General features: G+C 36.3%; 1 protein-coding gene across 2 annotated transcripts in view; it reads left to right on the top strand.

Moving 5' to 3' along the window:
• The window catches only part of katnal1 (katanin p60 subunit A-like 1), a 47,105-nt gene extending 39,541 nt beyond the window's left edge, over nt 1–7,564 (top strand). For both annotated transcript variants that reach the window (XM_039745725.1, XM_039745724.1), the window contains 2 exons: nt 4,184–4,310; nt 5,870–7,564. In XM_039745725.1, the coding sequence (XP_039601659.1) occupies nt 4,184–4,310; nt 5,870–6,068 (326 nt within the window). In that variant the 3' untranslated portion in view covers nt 6,069–7,564. The remainder of the gene's footprint in view (nt 1–4,183; nt 4,311–5,869) is intronic.
• Nucleotides 7,565–15,303: the final 7,739 nt, after the last annotated feature.

The raw sequence follows: 15,303 nt of genomic DNA, 5'->3' as shown, positions 1-15,303 counted from the left end.
ATTTCCCTATTTAAGGAGTAATCACAGTAAACTCATCATCTAAGTATATGGATAAACTTAAAACTAAATGAATCAATACTAGTAATGCAGGGAAAGGATCCTGGGACCTGTTTTGTTATAAACTTTGAGAGAGTAAAACATTACTGTATATGCTACAACATAAATAATAATCCTACAATAACAAAAATAAGAACTAGGTGCAACCTGGAAATGGAGCCAATGAAAAATGATCATATGGCAGCTAGGACCACAATTGCTTGTGTGCCAGTTTTTGTTACTTATATTTAGTTTAGTTATTTTTAGTTTCATTTTTGTTTTTCTGGTTTAAGATTTAGCATACTTTCTGACCACTGTTTTACTGATGCCCTTCATTTCCCAGTCCATATCTCTGTCATTTGGGACAAGCTCATTAATTAACATTGGACTCTGAACTGGCTCGCAAGCTAATAATCTTTGTTTTTCCCATACTTATGGATGATTAATGATGCAGTAATGAAATATCCACTATGCTTTTGAGGAATAACTGGGATTTTTTTTCATAATCTTAGCAAAATGACAATCTAGGATAGTGTATGCATTACTTGACTGTTATTTCAAATTTGACATAAGTGAAGTCACTATAGTAGCCAGGAATATATAGAGTATTGCCTGGTTATTAATATATAAATATAATATAATATATTTATATATATTTATATGTTTTTTTATATTAAAATGTAAAATATAAGTAAAAAATCAGCCAATCATGATCAGCGACTCATCATAACGTACAAAGCTGTTATTAGAACATTTCAAATTAATGGAGTTCAAACTGAGATATATGTACATAAGTTCACTCCCAGATAATTCAGCTCACCTCACAGACACATAGTATTAATGACAATTAAGGATATAACTTGTTCTTAGTTAAAAGACACTCCATACATTCTTGTACCACCATGCACTGTTGCCTCTTCCTGCCCTTAGCCATCCTTTATGCCAGAAAAGTTAAAATTTGAAGTAACTGGGACTTTGGAATTAATATTCACGCATCTTGGTATACATTGGTATATCTGTTAACTCATATCTGTTTAATGCTCAGAGCATAGTACACATTTAAAATTATAACAGAGAAAGAAACCACATAAACTGCAATGTTGAACACACAAACACCATACAATAAATACATAGAAAAGTATATATATATTAAGTATATATTAGATTGTGACTCATGATATGTAAAGATCATGTTTATGGTACATCTATAGAAATGCAAATTCAGGCACAGTTGATTATGTAATACACTGCACGTGAATTAAATTAAATCCTGAAGCAAAAAAGAAGACAGTTTATTTCCCAGTCAAGTACCATACAAACCTTCTTTGATTAAAGCAAATATACATATATCGTAAATAGGCTGTAAACCATAGGGGATAGTCTTAAGCCACCCCGATCACAAATAAGATCAAGGTGTACAAAACCATATATTGATTTTTTCAATGAAAGGGTAATACAGCAAGGAGAGCACAAACTCATAAAAAGAAAAGTGGCTGCACTCCACAAACACTCCTTCATCAACTTTCTCGGTAGCACTCCTTCTTTGCAAACTGTTCTCTTATTCTCCTGCCAGTTGAGCCCTTGTCAATTATTCACCTTCTGTCTTGGACTGACCAGAAGTCTCAGTAATCAATTTCAAGGTCAGGAAAGACCTAGGGAACTCGTAGGACTCTCCTCCTGCCATTTCTGCTCCATTTGCCAGTGTCCATTACTGTCTTTCACTTGTAATGAAAGTAATAGAGTACAGAACCCTTTGGGTGTTTTCTATCCCAAAATTACATAATACCCCCTTGTGGCAATTGTTCATTACCAGTGTACTCTTTGCAAAAACGTCTAATCACTTAATTCCCATTCTATGCTGTCTGAAAAGGCTTACAACCAACTGGGTCTTTCCATGTAAAGCTTACACAATATTTCCATGAAATGTAATTTATTTAGCTGAAATTTGACTAAAACCATTTTAAAGGGCATAAACATAACATTTTTTTCAAATCATTTCTAAGTCAACCAAGTAAACATGTTTTAAAAATGTTTGCTTTTTTCATTACTTTCCTTCTCCCAACATTGTGTGTAGTATAGAGCAATATGCATTGCTCAGTGCATATGCACAGTTTGAAGGAGAGGTTTGTGCACTATATGTTTTTTTGAGGCCTTTGATTAATTTTTAAACATGTGCTTGGTGAATGCTTAGTCTGATACTAGTCAGATTAAATTTTATGAAGACCTTGTGTTGATTTTAATGCTTATTTGATAAATGATATTTCCTTTTTCTATCATTCATTCTTCCTATTTGCCCATGGCTTCTTTTATCCTTCTCCCTCCTGTTTCCATACTTGATAAGATAGCATAGCAATTCATGCCACATCACCGAAAGACATCAAGGACAAAGGAGCGATCCAACTGACCTGTAATCCCATGCAATTTTGTCTTCTGTCAGGCATTTTCTACATTACATCCCTTATTCTGTATACATATGTTAAGAACACATGGCCAGCAAATTATCTTTCTGTCCATTTCCATACCTAATTTGATTCTTCCTAACTAAAAAGTGAAAGCAAGTAAAGGGGATGCTAACCATTTTGATGTATGATTTTATTGTAAAATTTAATAGAAATTGTATTCAGTGTTTTTCCCTTTTACTAGAATTTATAATAATCTGGATTCATCTTGTAAATTGTGCAATTTCAAAGTTATCTAAAATGTGTTGAGAGTCCTACTGATTTACAAAACTATTAACAAGATAGCAAATGCCAGCATTACATTTTCAGAATAATGAATTAAGAAGCTGATAAACAGAGAGATGCTTAATAGATTTGCTACTTCCAGATAATAAACCTCGACTGGAAGTTTGGCATTTATACTTTGTTATCTACTAAACTTAAAAATGTAAACAACAGAAAATATGCCTTGATTGCAAAGCAATTAAATCAAAACACTTTACAATGAGCATCATAGCCACAAAAACAAGTTCTAAATGGGCTTATATGGTGGGAGATGAAAGGTAACTTAAGCTTATTAAGGTACTACGGGGCTTTGCCCCCTGCTCGCTTTGCTTGTCAACCCCCGGACTGTGCTACGTGCCAGCCACTTCGCATCTCTGCCGCTTGCATTGTGAAGAGGGGGGCTGAACGCACCCCAAGGAGACGTAGTCGCTCCTCCGAAACCCCCTCTTAAACGGTAATACAATGGAAACAAATATAGGTTTTTTTTACCTACTCTTTGCTTGATCAGCTGCTGGCTTGCTGCTGCTGCCGTGCCGTGTGATCTGCATCTCGCTTTTCTCACTGCTGTCATATCACCTATGTTCATATATCTCTTTTCGCTTTTACCTTTTCTTCAATATCGCATTGAATTTTGATTCCGTATTTGGAATTACATTGTGACAACGCAGCTTATAACTGCCCATGAGTGAATATTGTTTCTTTCTCTCTTCAAGAAATGTGTCTGACAATAGCATTCGCACAAATGAGAAATTATATCACTTTCACCAAACACTACTCTTTTTTCCCTGATGGCAACACGAATTATATGATCTACAAGTCTCCGACTTAACGTTTAAATCCGAACAATATATTCGATCTCTTTTCGCTGTTCCATTATTTCACCGAGTAGTAATTTCCTTTTGTTTGCACTAATGCGATCTTTACTATCCTTTTTTTGAGACTTTACAATTTTCGTACTTCTGTTATCTCTAACTTGCTCTGCATGTGTACCACGCCAACGTTTTTTAATTCTTTACGACGCTTTAGTTTGTCATCTACTCTTTGTTTTATTTCTGGCCCCGGGCGTGGTTAAATCTCTTGGCACTAAGACTCGTCTCGTGAGACGTGAAAGTGTCTCTCTGAGAAAATCATGTCTCGTCTCCTTCCAACCTTCCAAGATTTTATATAATAGACAGATATACTTTTAAAGAAACAACAGATATTTTGGGCTACTGACACTGGCTAAAAGTAGATCTCTAAATTAGCCAAGTCATCTGAAATACTGAACTTCTTTGTTAATGTAGAAACCCATTTGCCTTTCATTGTTGCAGTCTTCAAGCAATTTCTATCTATATATATATTAAATAAATAATATGGTACCATAAACATTTTTTTACTTAAATTTATGTCAGAATAATGCATTTACATTTTCAAACTTCCAACAGCAAAAGGTAGAGCAGATTTGCTGAAGATAAACCTGAGAGAGGTTGAAGTGGCTCCAGATGTTGATCTTGCTGTAATTGCTGAAAAAATTCAAGGCTATTCAGGTGCTGATATTACTAATGTTTGTCGGTAAGTATACAGGATTTACAGGATTAATTACAATATTTTCTATTTCAGTGCTATTGTTCCATGTTCTGAAATCTTCAGTGGAAATGCTGTCTATTTGTCCATCTCTTTTAAAAATGTCCATTTTAGCTAAATGGGGCCTTGATGTAAATGTAAAGTTGCAGATAACCACAGTTTTAATTTGATGCCACATTAAAATTATTATAACAGAATGATGCTATAAATTTTTAAGGGTAAACAAATGTGATTTTGCATACTACTTTTTTACTGATGCATCCCTATACACAGGAACAGACATTTACTATAGTCAAGGTAAATGTCTTATATTGCTTACCATACAAAACTTTCCCAAACATTTTCATGCTACCCTACCTTCTTGCATTGTGCTTTCACAGTGTGAGTGTATTGCTGCCACATAACATAATTCCTAACTTATTGTCTCTTATATACCACTTCACTGCTGTCTAACAGTTGAGAACTGTACAATTGTACCTATAATTATGTCTTCTGTGGTCTTGTCTTTAATTGTATTTTTAACATGGAGTCACACCAAAAACATTTTCATTACGATGCTGACAAATTTACGACAAGCATGCATCCATCTGTGTAAATGAGGTTGATCTTTTTTCAGCCATGTTTAAGTTACTGATGAAACCACTTGGTTTTTGGAATTTAGAAAGACAATTTTAAACTCATATTAACACCAAAGAGTCTGAATATGTCAAAAATTTGAATTAGAATACCAAATGAACAGAGTATGAAGCAACAAAAAGTGCAAGCCCTCTTGGCATTCCTATATAGGTCTTGCCTCCTTTCTACCAGTTGAGTGAGCTTATTCTATTGCTCACCTTAATCAAACATTCTCACAAACACACTTTGTTTCTCTCAGTTATTCCCATTTGCCTTCTCTTCCTCTCATCAGTTGAGATCTTGCCTTTGACCTGCCTCAGACCTCCAAGTTCAGGAAGTCTGTTATCTTGAATTTACTTTAAACGCATTGTAGGATCACTCAACTCACTTGAGCTTGAGTTGGCTTTACAACCATCATAGGGTCGTTTCTAGTTAGGCCCCAGAATTACTACTAGTTAAGCGCTCTCTAGCAGCCATTGATGTTCCTGCACTCCTGAGCCACTGGTTACCATAAAAGGGCTACCTCTTATCATTGCTTTACCACTCTACTAGCTTTACACAGTTTCTTGCCCTGGGATGGTCATGAAGACTTTTGATGTTTTGGACATTTTAGATATTAGCCAGCCAAATAAGTTTAATGGATTGAATTGTCTGCTCTCATCTGTCCAACTCTTTTGTGTTCTTTTGATTTTCTCTCAGCTACCTATGGTCTTGCTCATCCATTATACTGTCCCATGGTCACGTCCTTTGCTCTCTTTCTTAAGGTCTTATTGCACACAACAGCAGGCTCACAAATTTTACACACATATTACTCAACAGTCAAGAGAATTCAAAAAGTAATTGTAAATGCCCAGCAACATACTTTGTGAAGAAACCTGCTAAACTGTTTGTTTAAAAATATCTATTAATATTTATACCCTTTCTGTTTGTAGTGATGCCTCCATGATGGCAATGCGACGTCGCATACAAGGCCTGACTCCAGAGGAGATTCGGGCATTGTCAAAGGATGAATTGCAGATGCCTGTAACAGTGGAAGACTTCGAATTAGCACTGAAGAAAATATCAAAATCAGTTTCTGCAGCTGACCTAGAGAAGTATAAAGCTTGGATGGATGAGTTTGGCTCTGTGTAACTTGTACAGTAAATTGGCAATAATTGTTGATATTAAAGGGAAACCTTTTCACTACAGTCATTTCTTATTTGAGTTAAGTAAAGTCAAACAGACCTGCAGAAGTTAAACCTTAGGGTAGCTATAGAATGTACAGTATAAAAGGGACTCATTGAACTAACACATTGTACTTGTGCAGTACAAGATAGTTTAACATATCTTGATAATCTTATTGAAATACTTTTATACATTATATTTAAATTAACTGAAAATTTAATGATTAAATGTAATATATTTTATAGCATCTGGCAATTTCTATGATAGGGATATAAGTATAATTAATGGGTACAAAAGAGAAATGTAGGTGAGTGGCAGGAGGACACAGTGAATAGTACTAAGGTGTCAAGATACTTAGATTCTAGTTTGATTCATTGCTGGAGTGTCATAAGTGTGGGGTTTCCTCTCCCAGTCCAGTGACACAGTTATGTGCACTTGTGAATCGAAATTAGCATGTAAAAGAGACTCTGACTTGCGGTGGACTCACTTTCTGTCCAGGGATGGTTCTTGTTCTTTGCCCAATACTAATAAGCTTCAATTTAGTCCTAAATAAACAAGATTTAGAAAATGGATGAACAGAGGAATGGACTAACAGTAACAGAGGTCAATTAACATGTTATGTTAGAATAGATGTTTGACCCCTTTAAAAATTGAAATGGCACATCAAGTTCATGATCAGTCACCCCATTATTCTTATTTCATTTAAACAAATGAACCTACCACAAAGTTTTGCAGCATCCCTCTTCCATCCCAGTCACTGTCTCTGAGACATTCTTATGGATTTAGAAAACATTAATACAGTTTCTGCTGTAAATATATCTATCTCCTAAACATCATTCATACATCCTGATCTCAAGTTTTCTTGTAGCTAATTTAAGTTGAATATTTCTGTGGCTTTTATCTCTTTTTTTAGTGGTGATAATATTTGTGTACCTTTTTATTAAAATAATCTGTCAGGCAGGAAGCATGGCACAGTGTTTAAGCCTTTGGACTTCAAACCCAGAGGATGTAGACTCATATCCCACTACTAACTTGGGAACGTCACTTCACCTGCCTGTCCTTCAACTGGAAAAATACAAAACAAATGTAGAGAATTGTATTTCTCAAATATTGTCTTGGATAAAGGCATCGGCCAAAAGATAACAATGTAATTGCTGTACTTATGTTTTCCATTACAAGACTTTATCCCTGGACAATCAGGCACAAATCTGGGACACAAATACGACCGAGGTCGGAGGCAGGGGATACTCAGGCACATTCATTGGTAATTTCAGGCAATTTTAGCGTCACCAGTTAGCCTCACATATGTGTGTTTTAGATACGGCATAGTAGGAAACTGGAGTACTTGGGGAAAAAGTGTATGGGTATAGAGCTATGTTCTCAAACTGCAACTGGAGGGCTGCAGTGGCTGCAGGTTTTAATTCTAACCCTTTTCTTAATTGGTGACCAGTTTTTTATGCTAATTAACTTCTTTTCCATTCATTTTAATTGACTTGTTCCTCTGAATTGCTTCATTTCTTTAATTAAATGGCATCCAAACAGAAATGAAATGTGAAATGAGTGAGCCAACAGAAATTCAGTTAAGTCAGAGCCTCAAACTCCAACCAATTTCACTTCAACCAGTTGCTTAATTAAGAGCCGATTCTTGTTGTTAATTAAACCCGTTCTTTAATTCAATGGCTTGTTGCTGCTCTCATTGTGCAATAGCATACAATATCAAAATGGTTGATTTTCTCTTTTCTAAGAACACTGTTAAAATGTTCTGTGGACCTGAGCAGATCAACACTCCTTCATCTTTATTTATTTTCAGATATTGTATGATGGTCACAGTTTGATGGTCATGTGTTGGCTCATTTTGTATCTCATTATTGTATGGCTGCTAATTAATGAAAAAGAAACAATAAAAGGGTCTGAGCATGTCAATTAAAATTAATTCAAAAGAAGCTAACTAGTAGCAAAAACAGGTCACTAATTAAGAAAAGGGTTAGAATGAAAACCTGCAGCCACTGAGGCCCACCAGGACCAGAATTGCGTTCCCCTGGAATAGAGGGATTAAGCAAACTCCACAGAGAAAGAGACTAGAAAGTCAAGCCAAGGTCCACAGAGCTACAAGGCAAGTACAATAACCACTGAGCCATAACGACACCCCCACGTTCTCAACACTACTTTTCTAGTTTGTATTACTTATAATGGCTTGCAGTGCTTATTTTAAGGAAGTGAGCTTGATACTGATTTGTAGTTAGATGGCTTTTAGTGAAAACTGTGTTTTAGACTTGGATTTTTTAAAAGCTATGTTTATTTAATATATATTTAATATTGATAGGTAGCATATACTTATTAGCATTAGGAAAATTAAGGTTTACTATTTGTTTTCACCTAAAATTCCTCTCCCACCATCTTTTTACAGTGTTCATAATGTGTTTACATTCCCTCACCAGTGTGTGTCTCCAGTGTGTCATTTCCAGATTAAATTAACACAACATAATACATTTTTGTTAACCTTATAACGTTTGATTCTTTTTGAAAGCAGATATATTTTCTCTACATTGCAAAAGTTAAAAGTGCTAACTAAACATACCTAATTTAAAATGCACTCTTATATTATTTTAAATTGAATTCTCCAAAATGGTATCTATTGAGAAAACTGAATCTATGTCTATTATTAAAAACTGTGAATTGTAAATAAGTATGGGATTTCAGATAACTCCATTATAATGAAATACAAACCATGGACAGTTCGATCCTGTTGGGTCAAGTCAGTTTATACCCTTTGAAATAGCAATAAAAATGATTCAGTTGCTGAAAGAATGAAAGAATGTTTAACAAATGTCATGCCAAACTGACTGTGGCAACAATACACCAACGTGGTGATGGTACTTTATATGTGAGCTGGTATACTTCTATACAAGCAAAAAAGCTTTGTTCTTACTTGAAAAATCATCTTTAGGATTTGCTGAATCTATTTAAGTGCTTACTGTGATCTCACAAAAATGTTTAGTGTCAATATTTTAAAAAGTTAAAGTACATACAGTACCTCAATGCTGATTCTCTTATTCTTTTCTCACTTTAGTAACACTACAGTACATTAATGGTGAATATGTTAAAAGTGTTTTGTCATACTGATTACAAGACACTTAAATATAGTTTATTTTTTAATAAAAAAAAATTTTGTGTTCCATGAACTTAACATGAAAGATACATGTGAGAACTTTTTACTTCTCCAGTCCAGAGTTCCAGTTTATATTTTCCTTTAACTGGACCTTTTTGTATTCTGGTCACCAGATTCTTTGTCCACCAGGACGGTTGACTAATGAAGAAGTTATTAAAACAAAGTCTTGTTAACCATTTCACATTTTTTTTAATTGCATAGTTATTTTGATGCTATGCTAACAATATTTCCCAAATGAAGAACAAAAAATATGGAAGAGTCCACTTAGGGAATCATATTTCCATTGACCAGTTTGTATGTATTGAAGTCATTCATATGAAAGTGTTTAACAGTGGCAATTAACCACTTTAAGTTATTAACATATTTTATTGTTTTATTGTGATCAAAGGTACAGTATATGTCATACGTGCCAGTCAAGAGCTACACCAGCCTCTCCTAATGAAGTGTTTGAATGTCACTTTTAATAGGATGCACTTTAATCTTTTTTAAATCAGTCTATTCATATTTTTGCACTCCAGGGTTATGGGAGCTGCAGTCTATTCCAGTAGCATAGTTTAAGCATTTCTGTTGCCTGACATGGCAGAACACTTTTTGAATTGTGTATTGTGATTGTTGCTGCTATTTGTGTTAATGTTTCTTTTGTTTTTAAACGGTCTCCGCAAAACAAAGGTTTATGTGATGTGTAAGTGTTTTGACAATAAAAGTCAACAATCTGGATTATTTATGTTCTTTCTTCAAATCCTGTAAAAGCACATTGATTTGTAACATTCATAGAAAGGTTTGTTTACTATTAGAACAACAAGAGATAATCCGATGTCTGTTTTAGGGGGCATGGTCGCAAAGATGGATGCCTCACAGCTCCAGAGATATGAAATTAAGTTCATAGTCAATAGACATTAAGAAATGCTTTTTATAGAATTGAATGGGGCAGTTTATTTCCCACAGTGTGTGCTTTCACCTTTGGTCTGCATATCTTAGACTAGTCAAGGTTGAACAACCTAGCTCTCAAAGTCTTGATTCATACAGATTATTTACATTTTGACTTTTCATTGTTAAGATGAGGTAGAAGGAAAGGATATCTTCTCTGTTCATTTTGCCTTCACCAATGAATTGCTTGCTGTCATTTTATAACAATAGTGTAAATGTTAAGGTTAATTGCATGTGTGACCACCAGACCCCAGACACATCTACACAACACAGTCCTGGGTTCAAATATAAGGTGTTTATTCGACACAGTACTTCCACTGGTTCCAATTTCTGCCTTTTCAGGTTGCAAAACAAAGTGATAATTTGACCTCCTCCTTCCTCTTCTCCAACATAGTCTCATTCACCTCCTCCCAAATCTGACTATTCATGCAGGAAACCTGGTATTTTTTATTGCTGGACCGGAGAGTACTTCTGGTGCCGCAGCACTGTGCATTGCAAGCACTTCTGGGTCAGGCGGAAGCCCTTCAAAGAGGGCATAGTGAACCCCTGCATTTCCAAGAACCCCGACAGGGTTATCCCAAGGGACTGCAATTCATAGCCGAACCAGTGTGTATGTATTTGGGTGTTCCACCAGTGGATTGCATCATGCACTTTATCAGCTGTATGTTCGTGCTGCAAATCTCCTATTCTCCCACATCCCAAATGTGTTCCATTGGCTACAGATCTGGATACTGGGAAAGCCACTGAAGAAAACGGAGCTCATTGTCACATTCCAGAAACCAGGTTGAGACGATTTTTGCTTTGTGACTTGGTACATTGTCATGCTGGAAGTAGCCATTAGAAGATGGGTACATTTTGGCCATGAAGGGATGCACATAGTGGGCAACAATACTCAGATAGGAATGCACATCAAGCAATGATTAATCAGAATGTTTTTGGATGCGTTTTAGTTTTGCAATTAATGTAAAGCCATAAAAACCCAAAACATTCTCCCAGCAGGGGAGACATAATCCAAAGTCATTTAAAGTTGTACACCATATTTAACTCATGAGTCTCAGAATTTACGCAGGGTTAGTTGCCACCCATGAGAAGTGCTAACTAGCACCAGCCTTCCTTGGCACCATGTTTTGGCTTTGTTTATAAAACGGTATCTTTAGAAACTAAAATGCAGATTATAGAAAGGCCAGAAGTGGGAGAAAACAAACAGCACCTAGCAGAATCGGGAGCACTCGGTCATGAAAGGAGCCAGTGCGTTAGAACATAGGAGAGGCGGCACGGATAGAGAGCTCAGACCTGCCAGCACCTAAGAGATGTTTCTCTCCTGCAGAAATTCTTTAGTCTGGGTGCATGGCCACCGGCAAGTCTTCTTAAAGATCCTAGCTTTGATTGTGTCACAGAGTTGGAGGCAATGAGGCAGACGGTGTTGCATTTGAGCCCAAGTGAGGTGCAAGGTGGAGCTGGTGTTATGAATGTTTAGGCAGTGACTGAGGTAGCTGAGATCATGTGGAGCTGCATGGAAGAAGCCACTGATGGCCACACATGGCGTCAACCAAGTAAGCAGACAGCAGACTGCATAAGTCCTTTGACCCTAGTCCTATGTATGCACAGGTTGTCCCAGAAGCACTATGGGTAAGGAGACCAGTAATGAAGAGATAGAGAGATGGATGGATGACTTGAGAAGTAACCAGTAATGCTGTCCCAGGACATTAAAGAACATGGAGCCAAGCAAATGCTTAAATTTCCTTATTCAAAAAGAAAAACAGGATGTCTGGCAAGTTAATAGACTTCTTCAGAGAAAATTCTCAGTAAATGAAGAATAGACTTGAGTCATCGTTGCGAATGAAATTCAAAATGGACGTCCTTTTTTTACACCAGTGGATGGAACCTCCATTTGCCCTTGTTCAATGCAACATGGCAAACTGACTAAAATTACTGCTGCTCCCTTGCAGTAAAGGGTTCACATCTTCGGTTCTCCCTGTGTCGAGTCTGCATGTTCTCTCCGGTTTGGTCCTGCTTTGCGCCCTTTGCTAGCTGGGATAGGCTCCAACACCCCCACAACCTTGTTTAGGACTAAGCGAGTTAGAAAACACATTTAAATATTCTTTTAATTTACACCAATCAGCACACAGACAAATGGTATATTCATCTAAACATCCCTATGACATTAAGTATCATCTAAAGTCCCAAAATAGTTCATCATTAAAAAAGTCTTGGGTAAATACCTAGTTCACAGAAATAAGACTTCTCATGTGTAAACAGTTATGTGAGAACAAAATCTAAAGTTAAAATATAACATGATCTATCTCTAATTTAAATGTGCTGGTACAAATGATGTCAGGCTGTCCGAGTTAAACAGGCTGGCAGTTTCAAGCACTTTTTTCCATTTACAGCCTCCTGACTGATGGAGGGCAGCACAGAATCCCAGGCTGTTGCCAGGTAAGGAGATAAGGCGGTGAGAGGCCTGTCACGGAGTCTTGGAGCTGAAGGCCCCAAAGCTGCTAAAGGGACCATTACCCTAGTGCCTGATTGGGATGTGCTTGACACCAAAAGTGTTTCTCTGCCTTGGCTGGAAGTGATTCCGGAGGTCAAAGACTTCAGAGTTAACAGTACAAGCATGCTATTTTATGACATGGCAGCTCAGATTCACCTGCTAATGTCCTCACGTCAATAATAAAGCAGGAAGTGTTGCATTCTCTTCATGTTAAAATGAGAATTAATGTTTGAAATGAGAACATTAGCCTCGAATGATAGACATTTCAATTACTAACTGTCTAGGATGAAATGCAACCACTAATGAAAATATTCAGTGAAAATGGGGAAAAAAGTGAAAACAAGGTGTGATAAAGAATGAACGTCTGATAAACATCCTGATGAAAGTTTTGTCCTCCTGCCAAATTTTAATCATCAAATTTCTTCTGTTCTGGTGGCAATGACAGCCAATTTTAAAAGGACACAAAGAATGAAGTAAAATAATAAAAAAGCAAAAGGCAATAACAACTTTAAAGTATCTGCTCCCACCATTACAGATGCGAATTTTATTCCAATAAAGCAGAGGTCAGCACTAGTGATATGTTCAAGTGCTGTCAAGTGGCTATAAAAAGTATTCACGCCCTTGGGAGTTTTTACATTTTATTGTTATACAACAGGGAAACACCAGGGTTTTCATTTGGCTTTGTAGACACTGATCAACAGAAAAAGAGACTTTAATGTCAAAGTGAAAACTATGGGAAGATCTGAACTGCACGATGAAAAAAAAAAAAATATGGGGACTTCCTATCACATATGTGTGTAAAATTTTCTCAAATGTATGGGATAATTTCTTATATTTACTGTACAAGAAAACAACTATCGTTATATATGATTTTATATGATTAATAATCAATAAGACACCCACCTCAAATTAATGCAGAAGGTTTGTAGGAGCTCTGTTTCATGTTCAGGCTGGGATGCCAGAATTATGAGGAGAGGTTCTAAATTAGAAGGTCTACATTAACATTTTCACTTTGTCTGTTGTAATACAAAATGTGACCGAAGACTTGCTTTCATAAATAACTCAGACATGCTTGTTGAAATGCACAAAATAATACACTTTATTATAATAAAAAAATCTTGGGTCGACACATAATCTTCTCGGAAAGACACTTTGACGTTACGTGAGACTAGAATTTACAACCTTTGGAAGCAACACCCGTGAGACGGTGACTTTTGCACGTCACCCCCTACTTACAAACAATTTAAAACAAGATTACGAACATCTAACCTCTGTGTTGTTGAAATGCTTTTGGCAGACACACTTCATGTGCTCCCAGTTCTTAAAAATTTTATACGTTCTAGATGGCACTTCAACGACCAAGTGAAGAAGAAAGCTATGTGCAAATTCTGAAAATAAGGAAAGTAATAATCAGCCCGGACCAAGTGGAATTGAAAACCTCGTATGTCCAATCACGGTCAGAAATAAAAGACTTCAGAAGGATATTCAAAAACGTTGGCACGATACACATGCAGAGCAGGTTAGAGATTATGAAAGCAGTGGAATTCTAAAGGCTCCAAAAAAACGTTGGCACGATACACATGCAGAGCAAGTTACAGATTATGAAAGTAGTGAAATTCGAAAGTATCAAAAAAAAAAAAGTAAAGATCGCATTAGCACAAACAAATGGAAATTATTACTCAGTGAAATAATGGAACAGCAAAAAGAGATCAAATATATGGCCATAGGTGATATGTCAGAAGTATGTAGATATTGTAAGGCTTTAAAGTTTAAGTCGAACACTAAGTAGATCGTCTAATTCGTGTTGCCTCCTAATGAAGAGGCATATCTGCGAGAATTAAAAGATTTGTTGCTTAGTGAAAGTGAAATACACAAACAATACAGGCAAAATATCTGAGTCTACAATAATCTGTTTGCATCATTCAATGCTCAATCGTACATTTACACAATAATGGACCATACGCTATGAGAATCTGTGTTCCTGCAACAATTAAAGCTACGACAAGTTTAATTTCGAAGAAACCACAACTTGGTCAGGTGTAATATTTATGATAACGGAGAAGCGATGCAACAGAATCGAAAGAGTATGAAACAATTCCTATGAAAATAACAATCTCTTTAAATTGTATATCTGGATAACCAAACCCAGGGGTGAGCAAGCGAAGTGAGCAGGGGGCAAAACCCCCTAGTTTATTTATAACATGAGGATAATTGAAGATGGAATTATGCAAATATATATATATATAGACAAAAGACAGGAACAACACAAAGCATAAAATAACAAAAGCTTAGATTAGCTTTTCCTCTCCTGTAGAAAAAGACATAACGTCAGTTTTGTCAGTTGGTGTAAATAGAACTTTCCTCTCTTTTAGAAAAAAACACACAACTCGTGAATCCTGAATTTTCATTTGATGAGCATAAGATGGATGCATTCTCTGGCTGGTTATCAATGCTTCTGTTGCCGACTAGTGGCGTTCATTTGCTCACAGCAGCTAGCATTTGCCCAGGATCAGGGACCACCCCTACCACACCGAGTTCTCTATCTGTCTGTGTGTGTGTGCACAAGTGTGAGGTGCTGCTCCATCTGTTCCTTTGTATTAGTGAGAGAAACTTAT

This window comes from Polypterus senegalus, chromosome 2 (genome assembly GCF_016835505.1).
Source record: "Polypterus senegalus isolate Bchr_013 chromosome 2, ASM1683550v1, whole genome shotgun sequence".
NCBI classification, from domain to species: domain Eukaryota; kingdom Metazoa; phylum Chordata; class Cladistia; order Polypteriformes; family Polypteridae; genus Polypterus; species Polypterus senegalus.
This window is presented reverse-complemented; position numbering and strand designations above follow the sequence as displayed.